The following is a 9,413-nucleotide window of genomic DNA, read 5'->3' as shown; positions in this document are numbered from 1 at the left end:
AAACACTGAGTGATTTGTGTTAAAATAATCTGACGCTAATTATAATAAAATTTAGTTTCGGATGGTTCAATTAGAGTGAGACGCCTTTGAAATGATTTCCACTGATTCAAACTAATTTTCAGATGATCTAAAATAAATTAGTAAAAAACGGTTTAATAATTGGAGCTTATTCGTTTTACGCTTTGATCCACATTGTGGACAAAGCTGACAAATTTCTGTCGTTGATTGTGAAATTTATAAATGATTCCATGGCCGCAAGCCAAAATGGGCCCAGCATAGAATTGAAATGGAAAGAATAACCATGCTCGAATTTGCCGAAAATGATGACAATTTCAATTTCCCCCGTTCACAAGTTGCGGACATTTGTGACATTGAAACGCGATTTTTCGAGATCAGTGACGGAATTTTGTAACGATTGTCGGCAGCTTTTCTTGTCATTGTTGTGAATAATTTCAGCGAATTTTATCCCACTCGAGATGAATTGACAAAAGATTGTCACTCGTGTTTACAAACGCGGACTCCACTGAATGAAAAAACAGGAATGCCAAAAGAAACAGCCGATATTTGCGTTTAATAATTGAAATAATTATTAAAAATCCTTATCAATGCTTGATATCTGGTACAACTATATCACAGAAGATTTCTCAGTATTAAAAAAGTCGCCATCTGTAAATTGCCCTTGTAACCTGTATAACTTTAATAATAGTTGTAGCTGAGCTCGGTCAAAAAAGGAGAAAAATGTTTTGAAGACTGCAAGTTTTTTCCGATTTCCAAAATACTTTTTAGTGAGTTTGAGCAAATATTTGTCAAACCTCTTGCATAGCTTTCAGAAAACTTGAACAATAGGGTAATTGCGCATTTAGCAGGACTGTTTATTCATGAAACATCAAAAATTTTTGGAACCCAATTCCTCGACAGGAATTAGGTTCGTATATATTTAATGTTTGATAAATAAACAGTCCTGCTTAAAACCGCAATAAACCTATTTGTCAAGTTTTCTGAAAGCTGTGCAAGAGATTTGTCAAAAATCTGTTCAAACTCCCTACAAAATATATTCTTGGAAATCGTACAAAACTAACAATCTTCGAAACATTTTTTCTCCCTTCTTGACCGAACTCAGCTACAACTATTATAGCTGAGAGAATACAACTAAGAGAATACGCGCAAAAAAACTGAAGCTGTGTTAAACGCTGTCGAAGTCGCATATTTTTTATTCAGAGAGTTATTCCTTTTCAACTCTCGTGTCTCGCTGATGCCTGACTGATTTGAGCGCAAAAGCATTTTTGCATAATATTGCTTGAAAATAAGCTGACCGATGGAATGAATAATTGTATTCAGTAATTTCAAAGATATTCTTCAAAGACGATTAATTGTTACGCATAGAGTTTTGAATCCACCCCTTGCTCCTAGGAACACTCCAGAAAGCCTTTTCAGATGTCTCGTTGTACCCCACGAATCGGGACTTTCTCTCACCCTGAGCAATGCCATACAAACATTTAACATCCATTTCGTCATCGTAGTCTATTAGGTAGAGAGGGGCACCTGGGACGGATCCGCATGAAGTTGATGGATCCATGATTGGGTAGCACACCTGGGCATATTTAGTATTCTTTTCACCACTGACCACTGACTAAAACTGGCGCTGGGGTTCAAAACTTAATTTTGATAACTTTTAATCACCCGTGGTGAGGTTGGGTCATATGGTTTACTTGTGAGAATTTGCGTTTTTTTGCAAGTTCTTAAGAGTCGATGCGTCGCCCTACAATCTACCAATTTTTCTGCCACATTCCTAGATGTCCCTTCAGCCCGTAAGCGTTTATCTTGCTAAAGGTTTCTGGTTTCTAATGCAAACGAGTTCTGACCCGATCAATTTGCACTTAAACGGTGAAAAAGTATAATGCAAAGGTGATGCTACATCGTAACGCACATTACGAATCCACCAGATGGATTGATAAACATTCAGAAATAGATCTGTTAATTGGGGTGAAGACAATTCAACAGATCAGTTTAGAATAGGTTAGCTGTCAAGTGAATCAAGATAAAAAACCGGGAAAAGTAAGAGCAATTTCTCCTGTTTATTTTTCAAATTAATCCGCTATAGCTGAGAATTGAAAATTTAAAATAATGTACTGAACATTGCTAATTTAGTTGCCAAGAAGGTAGATGTAATTTCGGCTTTCTCTAAAAAAAACATTAAAAAGTATACCTTCAACGCGCTAAATGTTTTGCTTTTGTCGTTAAAAAGAATGTACTGGAAAAACCAATGATAGCAAGCTCGACAGGAACAAATTTGCAAAAGTGTTACAAATTTTCCCTCGGACTTGCAATCGCTTTTGAGGTAAAACGTTGCCTTATTGCAAATTCTAATTTTCTGACATATCAATCATTCAACTTAGAAATTTCTTGAACTTTAATTCCCCACCTACAACTTCGTACAGCTTATTCGTCTTTGAATCTGTCTTAGAATTTAAACCCTTTGTCAGGAACGACAATTCTTGGTTCCCAAATACAGTTTTTAGGGACATTCAGCAGTTCATATGATTTGTGATGAATTAAAAGAGGAGGGAGAAGAAGATGTTTCAATTGTTGAAAAACAACGCAGCACCAGATAAAGACCTAAAAACACCAGCTCAAAAATGACATGGCTAATTAAATGCAATGTGCAAATAATATGTCACAAACAGAAGCCCGAACAATTCATTTAAACCTTTTAACGATTCATCCGCCATTAACAAGTTAACTCTTAGAAGTGAAATCAATTTGCACAAAAATTTAATCTATCGAAACGCCGGTGACGTACAAGTATGCCGACGTAATACTATGCCGATTATAAGAGTGCCGAAAATTTATTCAATTATTATCTTGGTAAATTTCTTAACCAATCATGTCATTTTACGGAGATGACGCAAAAAATTATCGGCCAACCAAAATCGAGAACCAATTTCGGCATTCTTATAAAACTTATTGTTTATTCTGTACAACAAAATATCTAATTTTTTGGAAGTTTTTGATCTCCTGGATGCAAATCAATATGGTTTCCGACGACAAAGAGGAACAATTGATGCATTAGCGCATTTTGTTGAAAACGCTAGGGACACTTTAGAAAACCAGCCAAAGTGCTCGATAGGTTTGTTTCTAGATTTGAAAAAGGCATTTGACACGGTTGATCATAACTTACTACTTAAAAAAATTGCTAACATAGGTTTGAGAGGCCCAATGCTTGAAATTATGAAATCTTACTTATCTGACAGAAAACAAATTCTTAGATATGGTGCTGCAAGAACGAGTCCAAGAACTGTTACGTTTGGCGTGCCTCAAGGTTCAGTTTTAGGACCACTACTTTTCATCATATACGTCAATGACATCAGACAACAATGCAGCTGCTCTACAATAACGCTTTATGCCGACGATACTGCTCTGCAGCCAAAAAAAGTGCAAATGAAGTTCTTTTTCAAAGTGATATTGACAACATCGGCCTCTACTTAAGCGATAACAAACTGACGCTCAATGTTGAAAAAAAGATTAATCTAAACTTAGGTTTTAAACTATGATGAATGTTCTAAGACTGAACAATGCAACCCTTAAAAAGAGCAACGAAGTAAAGTATCCAGACGTTTTGCTGGACAACAAATTGGATTTCAAAAAACACATAAATAGCGTCGCTGCAAAATTGACCAAATTTACGGGATTGTTCTACAAACTGAGGTTTATATTGAGCATTAAACAATAAGTTTTAGTATATAAGTCTTTTGTTCAACCGGTTATACAATATGGAGTGCTTATTTACGGAACTGCAAGCAAGACAAGCCTGAATTTTATCGAAGTGAAAGTTAAACAAAATTCGCGAATTATTTTCAGGAAACAAAGTCATCAATCAACAAAGAACGAACGGGAAAAATATGGAATCTTCCTGGTGAAAGAGCTACATATTTATGAGCTTTTAAAATTTTTAACCAAAACAATTAGGCGGGAACATAAAAATGAATTTTTTAACAGGTTTATTGAGGATTCAGAGCTTGTGAGGCTAGATGAGAAAAGAACAACAAGTAAAAAACTAAAACCTAGCAATCAATTTACTGGTATCAAACCAAAGAGAATTGGAAAACGAATAAGGAAATTGCTAAATTATATACTTAATTTCGACTCAAAATATGTTCACTTTATAAAGAGTTGCTACAATTCTGGAATTAATACACACCACTATACTTTTCTTGAAAATTTTATACAAGGAAATGATATCATAGAAATTTTTTATTAGTTTTTTTGAGCAATTGTCTAAAACATTTTTTTGCTTTTACAAAAACTCAACTGTTTCCTCACGTGTACTTGCTGTCACTCAATCTATTTAAACATTAAAAACAAACCAATATCAACACCCTACCCCCACCCCTATTTGCTAACAAACTGCTTCCCAAAGGCATCACACGACTAGGCTTTTTTTGCCTTTTGATGACTTTTTGACTATGTATATGTAAACCTCATTGAACAATGTTGTTTGTTTATACATACTTGAGAACAATTTTTTATTATTATTATTATTATCATTATTATTATTATTATTATTATTATTATTATTATTATTATTATTATTATTATTATTATTATTATTATTATTATTATTATTACTATTATTATTATTATTATTATTATTATTATTATTATTATTATTATTATTATTATTATTATTATTATTATTATTATTATTATTATTATTATTATTATTATTATTATTATTATTATTATTATTATTATTATTATTATTATTATTATTATTATTGTGGTGGAGGAATCCACAGAACGCAACCAAATATACCAAGTATTAATATAAACACTCTTAAACTATATACATATTTATCTTATGGTACAATCTCCAGCCAGAGAACAAACTCATTGGTTGTCTTACGTACTTCTCTACATGTTAACACTTCACCAATTGGTGACAACGCATTGTACATAGATTGATGATTGTGATTGACATTTCTGTTAACTGTTAACCACACAGTATAACTGGTACTGTGTCTTGACCAACAAGTGCGAAAGCACTCCGTTGCAGTTCTGCCTTAACGCGTTCAGAGATTAGTTGTTGAAAATCAAGATTAACTCTTGCTCTTTTCATTAACAAGCGAATCGTATATAACATGGCGCAGTCAACTATGGCTCGTTCTCCACTAGGAGTAAATTTATTTTGGGACAAAGGTCACCAACCCGAAATAGAATGGGAAAAATGGCTAGCTACAGTAAAACTAGCAATCATGGTAAAAGAAAATATACAAGTTGACAAGCTACTACAACCAAGACCCGAAAATGAAGATCTTGATTACCCAACAGAGCCACACTACGAACCAGCACTACCTGATGAAACAACCGCCGAAAGAAGGCAAAGGGAACAAAGAAACGTCAAAAGACGTACCGATTGGCAAAACTCATGCAAAGACATAGAAGACAGGGGACCACAAGTAGATAACATACCATGGGAAGAAGCAGATAACAAAACAAAAAGCCACATATACCTCTCACTAGGAACACAAGCAACAAACATTTTCCACCAAAGATTCCCTCACACAGACATTCAAAAATGCACCACGGACGCACTAGTAGAACAACTCAGAGAATAATTCATACAAACAAGGAACGAAACATTTGACAGATATCAATTCTTCCGATGCCGACAAAAAGAAGGCGAATCACTAGAAGTATTCCACTCACGAATCAAAAAACACGCATCAGTTTGCAACTGGGAACACATGGAGGAAAGCCTTGTCAAGAGCATCTTCATACAAGGAATGAACAACCAGCAAATCCAAATGGATTTATTATCAGAGGCACGAACACCATCAGAGACACTACAATATGCACTAGCACGAGAAAGAGGACAAGAAAGCCAACAGAAAATGAGAAACACTTATACAAATACACTACAATCAAACCCATGGTTCGAAAAAATTCAGTACATAAAACGACAAAACAGGGTACCCATACTCCCAACCCCACAATCAGGACAAATCCAAGACCGCCGACGCTGTGGCAACAAATTTCTCCCTGGCCACTTAAACGTTTGCCCCGCAAAAAAAGAAATCTGCAGAATATGCAAGAAAATAGGGCACTTCGCAAAACAGTGCAAGTCAGAGATGCCACCACGTCCACAATACAACCCACAACAACGCAGACAACAAAACTATCCCGGACAACAAACATATTCGGGCTACCAACAACAAAAAAAGAATAACCAACTGGTTCAAAGAAAAACATCACAGAAAATGAGGAACATAAATGAGGAAGAACAGGAGGACATACACAATTCAACTGAAGAAACAATCGACCCAGAATCAACTTGCTACATACGGGAAATGATGGAAGACTGGCAAAACACAACGAACTTCATCCATTCAGTTAAATTTACAAATGAAAAAGTCAGCGACATCAACAAGACTAGAAGAGGGGAATTTTGGCTGAAAACATACACCAACAAAAAACAAACCTATTGGTTAGCCGATACAGGAAGCCCCAGGAGTTTCATGAACATCCAGACGGCAAAAAACCTTCTAGTAGATAACAAGACAAAGATCCAACATCCGGATAAATCCCTGGGCGAATTCAGATGTTTCAACAACAACAAAATAAATATACTCGGCACAATCCACGTGGACATAACGTCAGGAACATCAACTGCAAAAAACTGCACAATCCTATTGGTAGACACCAATACAATAAATATTATGGGAAGAGACATCATGAACAAACTAGGCCTCCGACTCACAATGGGAACACAACAAAAAGAAGGTGAGAGAAATTTACTCAACATAACAAACACCCATTTAAGAATATCCAAATGGATATTTCAAAAGTACCCACACCTATGCACAAGACTAGGTAGATCACAAAATCATGTAGCAAAATCAACATTCAAAAGCGAAATCAACCCAACACAACACAAAGGTAGACGAATCCCACTACACCTAGTAGAAAAAGTAGAAAACGAACTTAAAAAATTAATCGAAGACAAACAAATTAAAAAACTAACATCATGTTCAGACAAATATTTCATAAGCCCAGTAGTAATAACTGTCAAAGCAGATCACTCCATCAAAATCGAATTAGACTCAAAAATACTCAACGACGCAATACACAAAAACAAATATCAAATGCAAAGCATAGACCACCTAATGGATAAAATAGCTATGACAATTTCTGAACTCAAAACAACAGAGGGGACGCTATACTTTAGCAAAATAGATCTCAAATATGCTTACAGCCAACTCCCCCTACACCCCGAAACACAAAAACACTGCAATTTCAATATACTAGGCGGCAACGCTACGGGCACTTACAGATTCCTAAATGGCTTCTACGGCCTGACAGACCTACCAGCAACATTCCAAAAAATGATGGATACGACACTAGACGGACTAGACTCAACAAATGCATTCCTTGATGACATAATAATAATAACAAAAGGAACAATAGAAACACATGAAAACGAAATAGACAAAGCACTAAAAAGACTAGACCAAGAAAATCTTGCAATAAGCCTTCACAAATGCGAATTTGGCCTAACAGAGATTACCTGGCTAGGATACAAAATAAATTCGGAAGGCATTACCCCAACTAAACGAAAAACAGACGCAATCATCCAACTGGAGAACCCAAAAACGCTGAAACAACTAAGATCATTTATGGGCAGCATACACCACTTGGTAAAATTCATACCAAACCTAGCAGCATTAAGCGCACCGCTAAGACCACTATTAACAAAACCAATAAATAAAACACCAAAAAAATTAGAATGGGAAGAAATACACACCAGTGCATTTAACAAAATAAAACAAGCAATCAAAACAATCGTCGAACAAAAACATTTCGACATTAACTGCCAAACACGAGCAAAATGTGATGCCAGCAAAGAAGGCTTAGGCGCGTGCCTCGAACAAAAACAAAACAACATATGGCAACCAATAGCATACGCCAGCAGATTCCTTAACAAAAATGAACAAAGATATAGCATAAACGAACTAGAACTACTGGCCGTAGTTTGGTCACTCGAACACTTTAAGTACTATCTATACGGATCACATTTCACTCTCCAAACGGACCACCAAGCTCTACTCTCCGCCCTAAAAAACAATAGAGGCAACAAAACATACCAGAGTAGATTAACTAGATGGGTGGACCGATTACTACCATTCCACTTTAAAGTCGAACACATCGCGGGGAAAAACATGGGATTTGCGGACTATTTAAGCCGCCATCCAATAATACAACCAACTGGTGAAAACTTAGACGAAAATCATGTAATAAACACCATAGAAGCAATACATTATACACTACAGACAGCGCAAAGAAAATTAACCAATCAGATCGCTAGAAAACAGAATGAACTAAATGACGTCACAAACCAGTCCAATCCAAGCAAACAGAAACAGAACGCTTTTCGCCATTTACACGCTATAAATCAGTTGCCTCCTAACACATTAAACGATTCAACTAATTCAAAACTGACTCAAAATTCTACAAATACAAATCGAATTAAAAGAAATTATTTATACAAATCTTCTATTCATCCTATTACAAATCCTTTACCCACATCTTTATTTAGTAGATCTTACAACTCAATTAACCCTTTATTTAGCAACAAAATACACGTTACAACAAGGAACAAACCAAAAGTAGAAACGTTCCAAGTCCCAATCAAAAAACGATACCGAGCACCAAACACAACGAAAACAAAAATGATGACAAACCCACTGGAAACAAATACAATTGCCACACAGACTGACGAAACATCTAACATTGGGCAAGGACGCCAACCATTAGAAGAAAAAGAGGAATTCAACCCAATCCCAGAACTATACTACCAAAACACTCCGAACTACCTAAAACAACTACATCGAGTATTCGGAGAAAATTTCATCGCCGAAGCTACACGAAACGACCCACATAGCAAAAATTTACTACAAATCATAGAAGATAAAAACTGGGACTCACTCAAACACTTCAGCAGATACTGGCACTCCCTAAAACGAGATCTGAGCACGACACCAGCTGGCTGCATACTCTATGACGGGAAAATGTTTATACCTACACAACTACGTAAACTAATCATGAACTCCATTCACCGCAATCACCCAGGCCAATCAGGAATGATGCACTTAGCAAACATGATATGGTTCCCAAGAATCCATAGAGAGATAGTAACTCTCACACAGAATTGCCAACCGTGCATCAAAATAGGTAAGAATTTAAAACCAATAATCCCAAAATCAAAATTAGCACAACTACCACCACTACACGAACCAAACGAAGAAATCCAAATGGATTTTGCCGGCCCCATACTAGACGAACAAAATAATGATTCATATATATTAGCTTCGGTAGATAGATTTTCAAGATACCCACACGCAATAGTATACCACAAC

The 9,413-nt window shown here is 35.8% G+C and overlaps 1 protein-coding gene across 1 annotated transcript in view; it reads right to left on the bottom strand.

Moving 5' to 3' along the window:
• Window positions 1-1,328: 1,328 nt before the first annotated feature.
• Window positions 1,329-9,413, bottom strand: part of LOC142337108 (uncharacterized) — a 37,936-nt gene continuing 29,851 nt past the window's right edge. The window contains exon 4 of the mRNA XM_075386199.1: window positions 1,329-1,591. Within this exon, the coding sequence (XP_075242314.1) occupies window positions 1,367-1,591 (225 nt within the window). The 3' untranslated portion in view covers window positions 1,329-1,366. The remainder of the gene's footprint in view (window positions 1,592-9,413) is intronic.

Source organism: Convolutriloba macropyga, chromosome 3 (genome assembly GCF_964194025.1).
Source record: "Convolutriloba macropyga chromosome 3, txConMacr16.3, whole genome shotgun sequence".
In the NCBI taxonomy this organism is placed as follows: domain Eukaryota; kingdom Metazoa; phylum Xenacoelomorpha; order Acoela; family Convolutidae; genus Convolutriloba; species Convolutriloba macropyga.
This window is presented reverse-complemented; position numbering and strand designations above follow the sequence as displayed.